Raw genomic sequence first — 14,945 nt, forward strand, 5'->3', positions numbered from 1 at the left:
CCTCCAAGAACTTCCCAGCATAACATGATTATCTGGAAACTGACATCTCTTCCATTCAGGAAGCTCTCTCTGTTCCTGTGGTTGACCTGCATATCTTGGGCATCCTTAACCTCCTTTCTAATGACCCACTATGGATTTCTTATGCATGAGTTGATCCAAACCCCCTTTAAACCTACTGATGTTTTTGGCCTGCACAGCATCGTAGAGTAATGCCTTCTATTCCCCCACCACCCACTGGCAGATAAAGATTTCCTTTTGTTTGTTTCGAACCTACTGCTTTCAAGCTTCCCTGAGTGCTCCTCAGTTCTGGTATCGTGGAACTGGGTGAACAACAATTCTGCCTTTGCCCTGACCACCCCTTTGGTAATTTTTGTAGACTTCAGTCATGCCTCAGATCGAAGAGTCCTGATGTATCCATTCTGTCTCACTCGGAAGCTATTCCATCCCCCATTCATTGAAGTTGGCAGTGTTGTAGCAGAGGGGGTTTAAGGAAAGAAGAGTCCTGTCCTGGGATCCAAACCCATGAAATCCGCTTTGTCCCATGGTCTAACCAATCAAACCCTGGATATAGAGCTTTGCAGAGACCCAGATCCCAGGGCATAGCCAACACTGAGACTCTTTTTTACTTTATTTTTTATGGTATTTAAGTGCCTACTGTGTGCCAGAGACTGTTCTAAGCACTGGAGTAGATACAAGGTAATCAGGTTGGGCAGAATCCATGTCCCATATGGTGCTTCTAGTGCCCGAGGTCACACAGCTGACAAGTGGCAGAGCCAGGATTAGGACCTGGTCCTTCTGATTCCCAGGCCTATGCTCTTTCTACTAAGCCACACTGCTTCTCCCCACTCCAGCACCCACTTGGGCCCAACTTGATTTGAGGTGGGGTTGTATCATGCCTACATCATGCCTGACCCTGAACAATGCCAAGATCTGGAGTCCCAGCAGAAACATGTTCCCTTCAGCTAATGCACTTGTTTCTTCCCAGCAAAGGCTGGCCAGCTGGGAACCCAAGAAGACCTTCCAAGAGGGAATCCCCTAATGTTCTGTCCTACGTTTCCCCCTCCTATCCCTGAAGAAATCCAGTCACTTTGTAACGTCCTGCAGACAGAATGAAATGGACTCTGTTTGTGTTTTAGATGTGGAAGGTTGGAGGGCCGTTCTCAGAAATGGGTCCCCCAGGCAGCTCCAGTGGTCTCCACGGCACCAAGATGTGTTCATCACTGTCAGAAAATCTGATCCCGTTTACTTTGTGGCACCTGGTATGTAAGGGGTACATCTTCCTGCAAGGGGATGGCAGTTGGGATGAGGCAGGGGCAAGGGTGGCAGCTGCCACGGATTGGGTTGGAGGGCAAAGGTACTGACCTGGCGGGCAAAGAATCACGTGAAACAGCATACACATACTGTATTTGTTGATTAACAGTGGCAGACCAAAAGGGCTCTTAATCCCCTGAGAGTAGAGGTGCTTTTTCTCAGAAGGATAAATCAAACGCATTTATTTGTGTGACTAATGTTACGGCCTTAAGAAAAATGGTTGTAACTATTTTCAACTTCTTGAAGTGCTGAGTGACCTTTAGCCTCTTGTTCCTTTTTTTTTTTTTTAACTCAGGCAAGTTTCTTGGGAACCAACAAGTGAGCTATGGGCAGACCCTGTCCTTCGATTACCGGGTGGACCGAGGAGGACGGCGCCCATCCAATCATGATGTGATCCTGGAGGGGGCTGGTTTACGCATCACCGCACCCTTAATGTCCCCGGGGAAAACACTCCCCTGTGGCATCACCAAGACATACACGTTCAGGTAAAATGGAGAGAAGGCAGATGTGCTGAGGTTGGGAATAGGGTGAGTCAATGGTAAGGGAGCCACTGGCCTTTTGTTTTTTATATGTATTTTCTCCAAGTTTGATCATGGTTGTGCTGCTGTCCAAAGCTGGGCCTAAATAATTGTGGTATTTGTTAAGTGCATACTACTTGCTGGTGCTGGGCTAGATACAAGATAATCAGATCAGACATAGTCATTCTAAGAGAAGGGACTTAATTTCTGCTTCCAAGTAAATGAAGTAACAGATATTTTAATGCGGCAGGAGGGAGAACAGGTATTGAATCCTTATTTTACAGATAAGGAAACTGAGGGCCAGAGAAGTTTAGTGATTTGCCCAAGTCGCAAAACAGGTAAGTGGCAGAGCAAGCATTAGAACCCTGTTTCTCTGACTCCCAGGCCATGCTCTTTCCACTAAGCTATACTGCTTCTCATAAGGCTACACTGTTTCTCAGTAGGCCATGCTGCTTCTCAGTGTTTTAAGAACATTCAGTTCAGTCAGAGCACCTGTTTTGGTTAGAATTCTGCTAGGTTATTAGAGAATATTTTTGCCACAGTCTGAGCCTGTCTGGATCCAGAGTACGTGGAGTCGGAAGAAACAGTTGTGCACATGTGTTGCAGCAGATATATAGCATGCTGCAATATGCATTTTCCTCAACAGGGGCATTTGCAATAATTCAAATCCCTTATTACAAAATGTTATAAGTGTACCAGATCATCTGATTTGTGCTTCTATACCTAGTGCTTTAGTGTTCCATACACTCCTTGGCCAACAGAAACTCTGACTGAATGTACTTAATTTACCCTAAAACAGAATCCAAGGAGCCTGGGAGCCCCCAGAACTGGAAGATGTTTCTAGATCATGGGAGGGTCAAGGATGAAGTGGGGAGGCAATGGGCAGAATTGGGTGTCAGGAGACCTAAGTTATAGTCCCAGCTCTGCCAATGGCCCTTGACATGGGTAAGTCACTTAGCTCTCTCCGGGCCTCAGTTTCCTCCTCTGTAAAAAATAGCAATAAGATATACTGCAAACCAGAGATTATGTCTGATCAGATAACCTTGTGATTTCCCCAGTACTTAAAAAAATTAAAGATGTCAGAAGATATAATTGAATCACTGAGGCCAAGTTCTGGGAGTTGGTTAAGAGGCACAGGGCTAGGGGAAATAACATTTGAAAACATAAGGAGATGTGAGTAATGTAATCAGATGCTCAAAGGATATTTGGAGGTAAAACAAATTGGAAACAATAGTTCTATTTTATGAGAGAATCATGAGATTTCCAATGGTAGCGTGTGTTGAGTTCTCTGCAGGGAAAAAAAAGGTGATTTTTTGAGGGGGGGAGGGGTGGGTAGAGAGGGGGTACTACACCTGGCCATTCAACTAGCAATTCAGCCTGCATGGTGTGTGTCGTTCCTAAAGACTGTGAGATTTTTTTTGCTTTTGGGGGAGTGAGAGGGAGTGAAGTAAAACCTCTGGAGGCTGCAAGTTTAACTTTGCCAAATGCACACTTTGCATTGAGTGGGGGTCTGGGTGGAAGCAGCGCTAAGGGAAAATGAAAACGGGAATCAAAATGTTGTTTGTCTTTGGCTATCCACTACATAGATTGGACGAGGACCCAAACAGTGGATGGAGTCCCCAGCTGAGTTCTTTTGAGTTTCGCAGACTTTTGCGGAACCTGACATCGCTCCAGATCCGGGCCTCATATGGAGATTACAGTGAGTGACTGGGGTTATGGTTGCCAGGGGAATGCTGGGCCATTTGGAATAATAAAATAATAATAATTCTGGTATTTGTTAAGTGCTTACTATGTGCAGGCACTGTACTAAGAGCTGGGGTGGATGAAAGCAAATTGGGTTAGAAACAGTCCCTGTCCCACGTGGGGCTTGCTGTCTCAATCCCCATTCTACAGATGAGGTAACTGAGGCCCAGAGAAGTTAAGTGACTTGCCCAAGTGCACACAGCAGACAAGTGGTGGAGCCAGGTTTAGAACCCATGACATTCTGACTCCCTGGCCTATTCACTCCCCCTTCACTCCTGGTAACTGATCAATTGATTGGTTGATAACTACTGCTCCCCCCATCTTCAAAGCCCTTCTGAAACCTCATCTCCTCCAGGAAGCCTTTCCCTATTAATTTCTCATTTATCCATCCTACGTCCTCCCAATTTCCACTTCAACTCCTCTGTGCCATCCAAGCATCCCATCACTACCCATAGCATTTACTTACATATCTCAGTACTTTATTACTCCATGCCATCTGTGATTTATTTTTGTGTCTGTCTCCCTGATAGTTTGTAAACTTCTTGAAGGGATGGATTATGTCTGCTGTTTTTATTGTACTCCCCCAAGTGCTTGACACAAAATGCACACAGTAAATGCTCAATAAATACAATTAAGTGAATGAGTGATTGACTGATTCATTAGAGCAGATTTATGGAGCAAAAGCCCCCATTATGCTGGCTTTTTTGGGTAGGATCTTGAGAGGACCCATCACAGCAGAAAGAAATACTGTATTTTATCATTCTGGTGATGCCCCTTTGACTCCCTGGCATATACAGCCCATATCCATTGCGAACAAGGGAGTCCTGAGAGGACTTTGAAGTGTTAAGAGGGCCCTCTGCAAGAGGACTCAGCAAATAAAAATGTTTAAGGCCACAATACTCTCCTACTATATGAATTAAGCCTGTCACTACTTACCAATATCGTGATATTACCCTTTGCATTTATATGTGACATTTCACGTGAGCCCAGTCAATCAGTTGATGGTATTTATTGATCACTTAGTGCATGCAGAACTCTGTAACAGTAATACTAATTGTGGCATTTGTTTAAGTGCTTGCTATATGCCAGGTACTGTACTAAGCGTTGCTGTGGATACAAGCAAATTGGGCTGGACACAATCCGTGTCTCACATGGGACTCACAGTCTTAATCCCAATTTTACAGATGAGGAAACTGAGGCACAGAGAAATGAGGTGACTTGCTTGGGAGAGTACAGTACAACAGAGATGGTAGACATGTTCCCTGGCCACAAGGATTGTATCCCAAAGCATTTTCCATTAGTACCAAGTCCCATCCCTTATGCCAGTTTATGACTGGGGGTATTTCCCAGCCGTTTTATGGACCAGTTAGAAAAAAAGTCTTGAAATAGGACTGCTGAGAGATTTGACCAATATTTCCTAAGCCTCCACAGTCTGCATGAAAAAGAACAACGTGGCTCAGTGGAAAGAGCCTGGGCTTCGGAGTCAGAGGTCATGGGTTTGACTCCCGGCTCTGCCACTTGTCAGCTTTGTGACTGTGGGAAAGTCACTTAACTTCTCTGTGCCTCAGTTACCTCATCTGTAAAATGGGGATTAACTGTGAGCCTCACGTGGGACAACCTGATGACCCTGTATCTACCCCAGCGCTTAGAACAGTGCTCTGCACATAGTAAGCACTTAACAAATACCAAGATTATTATTATTATTATTAACAACTAGAGAAACAGAGGCTCAAAGTGATAAAGAGGTTTTCCCAAGTCAAGTCAGTACAAAGGATTGGTGGCTGAGCTATAATTCTCAGGTCCTTTGTGGGGCTCATTACACTTCCACTCAAAAACAGTATTATATTAGTAGGATGATAATGGAGTCTTTGGGTAAGAATGACAGGTGAGTCTCAGCCCTGAGACTTTGGTACAGAGAAGTCAGTGATGGGGCTAGTGACTTGCACAGGGGAACTCTGGCCGTCTTGCCTTTGCCAGGCCTGTTTCTACCGGAGCACAGAGTACAAAGAGAGAGTAGGTAATTATGAGTGCACCACATTGGGAAGTGCACTTTTTTTAACAGCATGCGTAAAGCACTTACTGTGTGCCAGGCACTGTACTAAGCATTAGGGTAGATACAAATTAATCAGGTTGGACACAGTTCCTGTCCCACATGGAGCTCCCAGTATTAATCCCCATTTTACTGATGAGGAAACTGTCAAGAGAAGTGAAGTGACTTTCCCAAGGTCACACAGCAGACAAGTGGAAGAGTCAGCATTAGAACCCAGGTCCTTCTGACTCCCAGACCCGTGCTCTATCTACTGGTCCATGCTGCCTCTCTAATGTAGTTAGCCAAGTACATTAGCGAACTACAGCCAGAACAGGCACTAGATTCACGGAACAGCATTCTACCCAATGGAACCACAGCTGGACTTTCTGTTAGTGTAGCGTATGTGTAAAAACAATGTGCCATCTGAGAGGGAACTAGGGAAGTGAAAATCCTAAAATGGGCCTTGTCTCCAGTTGGTGCCCTCTAACCTACACCCTTCTTGCTGCTAACTTTCTCTGACCTATTTCTTGGGATTTCAGGCACCGGATACATTGATAACGTCATCCTCATCTCTGCTCGGCCAGTCTCAGGAGAACCAGCTCCCTGGGTTGAAGAGTGTATGTGCCCCAACGAGTACCAAGGTCATTTCTGCGAGGAGTGTGCTCCTGGATTCAAGAGAGATTCTGCCCAGCTTGGACCCTTCAGTACCTGTGTACCCTGCGACTGCCAGGGCGGGGGGACCTGTGATCCTGAAACTGGTAAGGGCCTGAGTGAAGATAGCAGATTTCTTGGGGATATCAGGGCTTGTAGGAGTGAGTATCAGGGAGTGCATCAGGAGATGAGGTGAGCCCGGGCTTGCTGGGGAGGGGTCTCTGGGAAGAACTGGATTCTGGATTGATGGGGCCTAGGTCTGTTTCCTGATTATGGATTTGGGATCGAGTTAAAGGAAACTTGAAGGTTATGGGCATGTTGCCATGTTACACCAGATTGGGTCCAATTCTAGGGAGGTTTCTGGATTGTGGAAGAACGCCAAATTGCCAGAAGGTCCTGAGCTGAGTGTAGAAGATGGGTGACGGGGGTGGTCAGGTTACAAGCGTTATCCCAAAAGATTTGCAGGCTGTGCCAGACCATGGGTAATAAGAAATGTGTCAAAGTAGACTGCCCTTGGTTAAAGGGTCACCCTGCTTGCTCAGAGATCAGAATTTGTGTCAGGTTGCGGGCATTTAGAATAGCTTTGTTCTCTCTGGAGCATCTTAGACTCTAAGCATTAAAACACTGGGTTAAAAAATGGCAAGTGGGTTGAACTTCTGCCTTTGCTCATTTCTCATCTCTCCCCTTCTCATGGCTCTCACAGGGGAATGTTATGCTGGGGATGAAAACCCAGATATCGACTGCTCTGACTGCCCCATTGGTTTCTACAATGACCCCCAGGACCCCCGCAACTGTAAGCCATGCCCCTGTCAAAATGGCTTCAGCTGCTCAGTGATACCGGAGACGGAGGAGGTCATCTGCAACAACTGCCCTCAAGGGATCACCGGTACTAACAGATGCTCGTTTTAGAACCCCACTGACTTCTGTTCTGGGAATCAGGGTACTGGTGTTCCCCTGTGTGGGTGGGGACCAGGCATGATTTGGATATATGAAAATCTAGATCATCTGCGGAGATGTTTAGATGAGTTCTAAATCCAGAAAATGGCAGCAGGTAATTTCTGAAAAACTTGGAACACATAGGGAAGCAGTGTTGCCTAATGGAAAGACCAAAAGACCACGGGCCTGGGAGTCAGGGGACCTGGATTCTAATCCTGGCTCGGCCACTTGCCTACTGAGTGACCTTGGACAGGTCACTTTAGTTCTTTGTGCCTCAGTTTCCTCATCTGTAAAGTAGGGATTCAGTACCTGTGATTCCTTCTACTTTTTTTTTCTAATGGTATTTGTTAAGCACTTACTATGTTGTCTCCCCTTATAGATTGTAAGATCATTATAGGCAGGGAGCATGTCTACCAACTCTGTTATATTATACTCTTCCAAACACTTAGTACAGTGCTCTGCACAGAGTAAGCAGTCAGTAAATATTATTGATTGATTGTGACAGGTACTGTACTAAGCACAGGGGAAGATACAAGATAATCAAGTTGAACACAGACCCTGTCCTACATGGGGCTCATAGTCTTAATCCCCATTTGAGGTAACTGAGGCATAGAGAAGTTAAGTGACTGGCCAAGGTCACACAACAGGCAAGTGGCGGAGCCAGAATTAGAACTCAGGTCCTTCTGACTCCCAGGCCTGTGCTCTATCATGTAGACTGTGCCATGTAGACTGGGAGCCCTTTGTGGAACAGGGACTGTGTCCAATCTGAGAATATTCCCCAGCACTTAGATCAGCGCTTGGCACATAGTAAACCCTTAACAAATATGATGATAATGATGATTATTATTATTATTATAATCTGGGGACACATTTTAAACTATCTAAATGGTAAGTACATATACTTAGTATATTACTGCATGCTGAACCCCTAATAGGTTGGAGAAAAGAACTAGTTCGGTAGCAGTTATTTTCAAGAGTTTACACATTTTGTTGACGTGAATACATCTTCAGAATATTCTTGCGAAGTAGTTAGATGCAGCTCTTTGTTAGTCTGTTTTACCAAAAAGGAAACTGAGGCACAGACAGGTGACCTGACTTAGATCACCCAGGGTAACCCGGGTAAAGTTGGCTTTATACCTTAAAGGCTCCTGGGATTAGCCCTCTGGCTCACATTGCCGTCCTGGAGCTAATGGACTGGTGAACAAGCTAGTTGGGATGAAGCCATGTATTGGAGCTACCATGGTCTAAAAATCTCAGATTCACTCATGAGCCAGAGATCTTGGGCCAGCCTACAGTATGTTATACTGCATACACCCTGCTCTGGCACCTGAAGACTGTAAGCTCATTGTGGGCAGGGAATGTGTCCATTTATTGTTATAGTGTCCTCTCCAAAGCGCTCTGTATACAGTAAGTGCTCAATAAATACAATTGACTGACCCGAGGACCTAGGCTTCTTGGCATGACAATGAGACTAGTGGGCCTCGGGTGCCTACTTTAGAACCCCAATCTCGCTGGAAATGGGGAAATCCTAGATGGTTAACTCTTCTGTCCCTTCCCAGGTACTCGCTGCGAACTCTGTGCTGACGGCTACTTTGGAGACCCCTTTGGGGAACAAGGACTGGTAAGGCCTTGTCAGCCTTGCCAGTGCAACAATAACATTGACCCTAGTGCTTCTGGGAACTGCAACCACTTGACTGGAGAGTGTTTGAAGTGCCTCTACAACACCACTGGCTTCTCCTGTGACCAGTGCAGAGATGGCTACTTCGGGAACCCCCTGGCCCCCAACCCAACAAACAAGTGTCAAGGTAGAAAGATGACCTTGAAGGATCTGGTGGGGTGTATGTGGGTGTCAGCCTGCAGGTGTGGGGGAAGGGGAAGAAAGAGAGAGATATAGAGAAAGAGAGAGAGGGTGTGGGTGTATATGTATACAGGTGCTTGGGCTGAAGCGTGAGGAGGGCTTATAATGGTGAGAGGTGGCTCCTCATTCCCAAAGAGCAACATTGACTGTAATTCCTGGGCTCACTTTTTTAAAATGTTATTTGTTAAGTGCTTAGTCTGTGCCAGGCACTGTACTAAGCACTTGGATAGATACAGCTAATCAGGTGGACACAGTCCATGTCCCACAGGGGGCTCACAGGCTTATTCCCCATTTTACAGATGAGGCACAGAAAAGTGAAGTGACTTGCCCAAGGTCACACTGCAGACAAGTGACAGAGCCAGGATTAGAACCCAGATTCTTCAGACTCCCAGCCCATGCTCTATCCACCAGGCCATGCTGCTTCTCAAGAGACTTTGCTCTGTTTGCCCGACGTGGCTCCAGAGAAATGGGCCCCAGTGGGTCTCCTCCTAGGAGATATCCCAAAGAAAACCCCTGAGACCCTGTTGGGTTCACAGAGAGGGGAGCCCGGATGTGACTATAGTGGTTTTAAGCTGGCTGGGAAGACTGGGAGAGCCAGGTTCACATTCCTGGGTGGGCGAGAAGTTCTTCGGTCTTCAGTTCTAAGACTGAAAATAGAAAGAAAAGAGCCCCTAAACCTGTTGGGGGAGAGGAAGAAATAGAACCAACTATAAGGGTTTTGGACAGGGAGTAATTTCCTAAGAGAGTAACTGATATTTGGAATGGATAGTTGCCAAAGGCTGTCTGAACAAGCTACTTTTCCAGTAGCCAATGGCTAGGAGGTCAGCAGCTGGAATCTCAGTTTTAGGCTTCATCTGAAGGGTCAAAGTCTCAGCGTCTGTGTGGGTCTCCCCCATCAGCTTGGCTCTCCCAGATTTACTGGGCCTGGGGCTTCCACACGTCTCCTTCTCTTCATTGCAGTTTGCAACTGTGACTCTGTGGGTTCAGACCCCCTAGACTGTCAGGATGACGGGACCTGCATCTGCAAGCCAGGGTTCGAGGGCCCCACTTGCAAGATCTCATCTTTGGACTGCCCAGCCTGCTACAACCAAGTGAAAACTGAGGTTAGCCAATCCCTTTCCAGGCCTTCTTCATCAGGGCCTGGCTTCCTGTCTTCACACATTTAAATGAAAAACCTATGTAGAATCTGGCACATAAATGTAGTTAAAGGGCCCAGACAATGTTCAAGCACAGAAAGGTTAAGTAAATTTCTCCCTCGAAATCCCAAGTAAAAGTAGGACCTCCAAAGAGAGTCCCTGTCATCATAATAATGATCATGGTGGTATTTGTTAAACACTTACTATGTGCCAAGCACTGTACACTACTACTACTACTAATAATAATGATGGTATTTTTTAAATGCTTACTATGTGCCAGGCACTGTACTAAGCTCTGGGTGGATTCAAGCAAATTGGGTTGGACAAAGTCCCTGTCCCATGTGGGGCTCACCATCTTGATCCCCATTTTACAGATGAGGTAACTGAGGCACAGAGAAGTTTAGTGACTTGCCCGAAGACACACAGCAGACAAGTGGCAGAGCCTGGATTAGAACTCATTACCTTTTGACTCCCAGGCCCATGCTCTATCCGCTGCACAATGTAGAATAGTTATGGTACTTGTTAAGTGCTTCCTATTTGTCAAGCACTGTTCTAAACTCTGGAGTAGATACAAGTTAATCAATTTGGACACAGTCCCTGTCCCACATGGGGCTCACTGTCTCAATCCCCATTTTACAGTTGAGGTATGTGAGGCACAGAACAGTGAAGTGATTTGCCCAAGGCCACAACGCAGACAAGTGGTGGGACCAGGATTAGAACCCATGACCTTCTGACTCCCAGGCCTGTGGTCTGAGCCCATTCTAAGCACTGGGGTAGCTCAGGTTGGACACAGTCTCTGTCCCTCAAGGAGCTTGCAGCCTAAGTGGGAGGGAGAACAGATTCCTCCAATCTTGTACCGCAGTCGCAATGGAGTTGTGTTAAAGGGCACAGAGGAAACTACACCTTTAACTTTATTTCTCTATCCGGTTGGGTTGCAGATGGACCAGTTGTGGCTTCAGATACGAGATTTGGAGGTGCACCTCGGGGGTGCCCCCGGGCCCAACACAGAGGTAGAAAGAAGGATGCATCAAGTGGAAGAGACCCTTCAGAATATCCTGAGAGAAGCTCAAATCTCCGAAGGTAATGGTAGTAGGAGAAAGAGAGGAAGAAGAACCCTAGGAGGGCAGAGCCACAGGTCAAGGGTCACCTTCTGCTAGGGGTGAATCAGGCAATCTGGGTAGTCAGAGGGTCGGCTTTGTGGCATCTTTCCCTGGCTCAGCGTTCCTGGACAGCAGACCTGGGCCAACTGCCCAGTGTAGTTTTCTATTGGGTCCAGAGTGACCCACGGCACACTTCCCCTTTTCTCTTGTTCAGTCACTGACAGGAACATGATGCGTAACCTGTCTCAAGTGAGAGCCCCGGAAATCAACTTCCAAAGCCGCTTGGAGGCGATCAAGAGGATGGTGCAGGAGATACAGACTCTTGACAACCAAAGTCAAGACACCAGAAGGTGGATCACAGAGCTCAATGGGATCTTGGAAGAAAGCAAAACCTTCCTGAGAATCATGGTAAGTTTTTAAAACTTGGTTCTCTTGGTGCGGCTCTTGCCTCTTGGTGTTGCTAGATTGTAAGTTTCTCAAGAACAGGGATCATCGTATCTTCTAATTCAGTAGCGCCCTCCTATGTGGTTAGCACAGTACTCTGCACACAGTAGGCACTCAGCAAATGCCTTTGATTGATTGAGCTCCATCTTTCCTTACTTCTCGCTCTCTTCTCCATTCTGTCATTAATAATAGAAATAGTAATAATAATAATGATGATGGTATTTGTTAAGCACTTACTATGTGCCAACCACTGTTCTAAACACTGAGGTAGATACGAGGTAATTAGTTTGTCCCACGTGGAGCACACAGGCTTAATCCCCATTTTGCAGATGAGGGAACCGAGGAACAGAGAAGTTAAGTGACTTGTCCAAGGTCACACTGCGAGTAAGTGGTGAGAGCCAGGATTAGAACCCAGGTCCCCTTACTCACAAGACAGTGTTCTTTCCAATAGGCCATGCTGCTTCCCTTTAGTAGAATTCAATACTTGTTCTCCCTCCAACTTAGACTGTGAGCCCCATGTGGGACAGAACTTGGCACATAGTAAGTGCTTAACAAATACCACAGTTATTAATTATTATTATTCTTAAATTCATCACTGGAAAAGGTAAGGGAGGCCTCTCCCCTCCAATATTCTCCTTGCCTTCTTTATCTGTAGTCCCTCCCCGCCTCTGTCCGTCTCCTAACCCAAACAGGATTCGACTTCATCTTCTTTTATTCAGCTTCGTCCATGTGGCTCTGGTTCTGTTTCCCACTGAAATGAGTTTGAGTTCAAACAAGACATTGTGGAGAGGGTGGCAGGGGTAGCGACAAGGGCAGAGGGAGGAGGGAAAGAATATTCTCTTTCAGTGGATGTTTAGGGATGCGTTCCTTGCTTTCACTTCAGTTAGGGAGCAAGAGGTCTGAGATTTGCTGTTTTTGAGATTGTGGAGGGATGGGGAGAAATATACGTGAAAATGGGAATGCTGCCTCAGGCAAGCGGCGTGGCCCAGTAGAAAGAGCACGGGCTTAAGAGTCAAAGGACCTGAGCTCTAATCCCAGCTCCACCACTTGTCTGCTGTGTGACCTTGGGCAAGTCACTTAACTTCTCTGTGCCTCAGTTACCTCATCTGTAAAATGGGGATTGCAACAGTGAGCCCCCCTGTGGGATAGGGACTGTGGCCAACCTGATTTGCTTGTATCTACCCTACCTCTTAGAACAGTGCCCGACACCTAGGAAATACCTAACAAATACTGTTATAATTTGTTATAATATTATTATAATAATAATATGAGTTTGATTGCCAGCACATGAGGGGTTTGAGCAGTCCAATTTAGGGAAGGCACTGCTCACTCTGATTGGGAAAGGAGCTGGAAAAGATGCCTGCCTTACTACTTGGACATGGTAAAAGGTAGAAGAGACCAGCTTTTCTTCCCCACTCACACACTGATACAGTCTCGCCACCGGAAATGTTTCTACACTTACAGGACAACCAGTTAATTCCCTCTCTTCCTCTCTCTCTCTCTTCACAGGCTTTCCCGCCTTCCCTTTCCTCCAGTGGACTGCGTGTCTTGATAGATCTGGCCCAGAAGGCCGAGGAGCTGGCAGACAGGTGAGACTCCCAGGTCCCTTACTTTCCCTGTCTACCTTGGGACAGAGTGATCCAAGCTGGCCCTGGCTAAGGGCAGGAGTAGTATATCAGAGCTGAGGCCTTAGTGGAACGAGCACGGGCCTGGGAGGCAGAGGACCCGAGTTCCGATCCTTCTCTGCCACATCTGCTGTGTGACCTGGGGCAAGTCACTTCACTTCTCTGTTCCTCTGTTACTTCTGCAAAATAAGGATTAAGACTGTGAGCCAGATGTGAGATAGGGATTGTGTCCAGCCTGATTAGCTTGTATCTACTCCAGCGTTTAGTAAAATACTTGGCACAGAGTAAACACAACAAATACCATTAGAAAAAAAAAGAAAAAAGTTCAGGGAAATGTCCTACCCTTTGCTATGTCCATGCTGGTAGAATACTTTTGTTTCCCTTTCAGCCAAGTGGAATCGTCCAACAGAATGGAGCAACTGACCAGGGAAATAGAGCATTATTCCAAACAAGCCCTGGAGTTGGTGCGGGGCACCGGGAGTGGAGGGGAAGGCGGAGGCGGCAGCGTGGGCAACTCCGTCGTGCCAGAGCTTCGGAGAAAGTAAGTCTTCATTCTCAGAGTGGGGAAAGGCGGAGAGGAGTGAACTGTGTGGATGAAGAGAGAGGTCTGACAGTCTTCTCTTGGGACTCAGAAAGAATCTCAACTGATTCCCCCTTGAAGGTGTCTTGGGGGGTAAAGAGGATGATGGCATTACTGCTGCCAGAGGCAAAAATCACGGAAGGGGTTGAAGGGTTGGCAGCCAGCTAAGAAAAGATGAGATTTGCGAAAGAGGTGGCCTTGTATAAAGAACACAGGCCTGGGAGTTGAGAAACGTGAGTTCTAATCCCAGCTCTGCCACTTGTCTGCTGTGTGACCTTGGGTAAGTCACTTAACAGCTTTGTGCCTTAGTTTCTTCATCTGTAAAGTGGGGATTAGCTATCTCCCCCTAAGACTGTGAGCCCCTTGTGGGACAGGGACTGTGATCTGATTATATTGTACCTCCCCCAGTACTGTGCTTTTCACATTGTAAGCTCTTAACAAATACCACAATTTTTAGGATGGTGGGCCAAGAGAAAGAAGGTGCCCCATAAAGGACCCCATAATGTCCCTCAAAGGGTGTGAACAAATTCAGATAGCTAGAGCACGGGCTTAGGAGTCAGAAGGACCTTGGTTCTAATCCTGGCCCTACCACTTGTCAGCTGTATGACCTTGAGCAAGTCACTGAACTTCTCTGTTCCTCAGTTAGCTCATCTGTAAAATGGCAATTAAGATTGTGAGCCCCATGTAGAACATGAACTGTGTCCAACTTCATTAGCTTGTATCTACCCCAGCGCTTTGTACAGTGCCTGGTACATAATAATAATAATGATGGCACTTGTTAAGCTCTTACTGTGTGCCCAGCACAGTTCTAAACACTGAGGTAGATACAAGTTAATTAGATTAGATACTGTCCCTGTTCTACTTGGGGCTCACAGTCTAAGTGGAAGAGAGTAGGATTTAATTCCCATTTTGCAGATGAAGTAACTGAGGCACGGGGAAGTTAAGTGACTTGCCCAAGGTCACCCAAGAGACATGTGACAGAGTTGGTATTAGAATCAAGTCCTCTGACTGCCA

The 14,945-nt window shown here is 46.4% G+C and overlaps 1 protein-coding gene across 1 annotated transcript in view; it reads left to right on the forward strand.

The window, feature by feature from the left end:
• Positions 1-14,945, forward strand: part of LAMC2 (laminin subunit gamma 2) — a 44,053-nt gene that overhangs the window by 18,667 nt on the left and 10,441 nt on the right. The window contains exons 7-17 of the mRNA XM_029081318.2: positions 1,137-1,259; positions 1,607-1,796; positions 3,416-3,528; positions 6,141-6,359; positions 6,956-7,138; positions 8,748-8,993; positions 10,007-10,149; positions 11,121-11,262; positions 11,497-11,690; positions 13,236-13,315; positions 13,740-13,892. Coding sequence (XP_028937151.1) covers positions 1,137-1,259; positions 1,607-1,796; positions 3,416-3,528; positions 6,141-6,359; positions 6,956-7,138; positions 8,748-8,993; positions 10,007-10,149; positions 11,121-11,262; positions 11,497-11,690; positions 13,236-13,315; positions 13,740-13,892 — 1,786 coding nt within the window. The remainder of the gene's footprint in view (positions 1-1,136; positions 1,260-1,606; positions 1,797-3,415; positions 3,529-6,140; positions 6,360-6,955; positions 7,139-8,747; positions 8,994-10,006; positions 10,150-11,120; positions 11,263-11,496; positions 11,691-13,235; positions 13,316-13,739; positions 13,893-14,945) is intronic.

Source organism: Ornithorhynchus anatinus, chromosome 16 (assembly GCF_004115215.2).
Source record: "Ornithorhynchus anatinus isolate Pmale09 chromosome 16, mOrnAna1.pri.v4, whole genome shotgun sequence".
Classification (NCBI taxonomy): Eukaryota; Metazoa; Chordata; class Mammalia; order Monotremata; family Ornithorhynchidae; genus Ornithorhynchus; species Ornithorhynchus anatinus.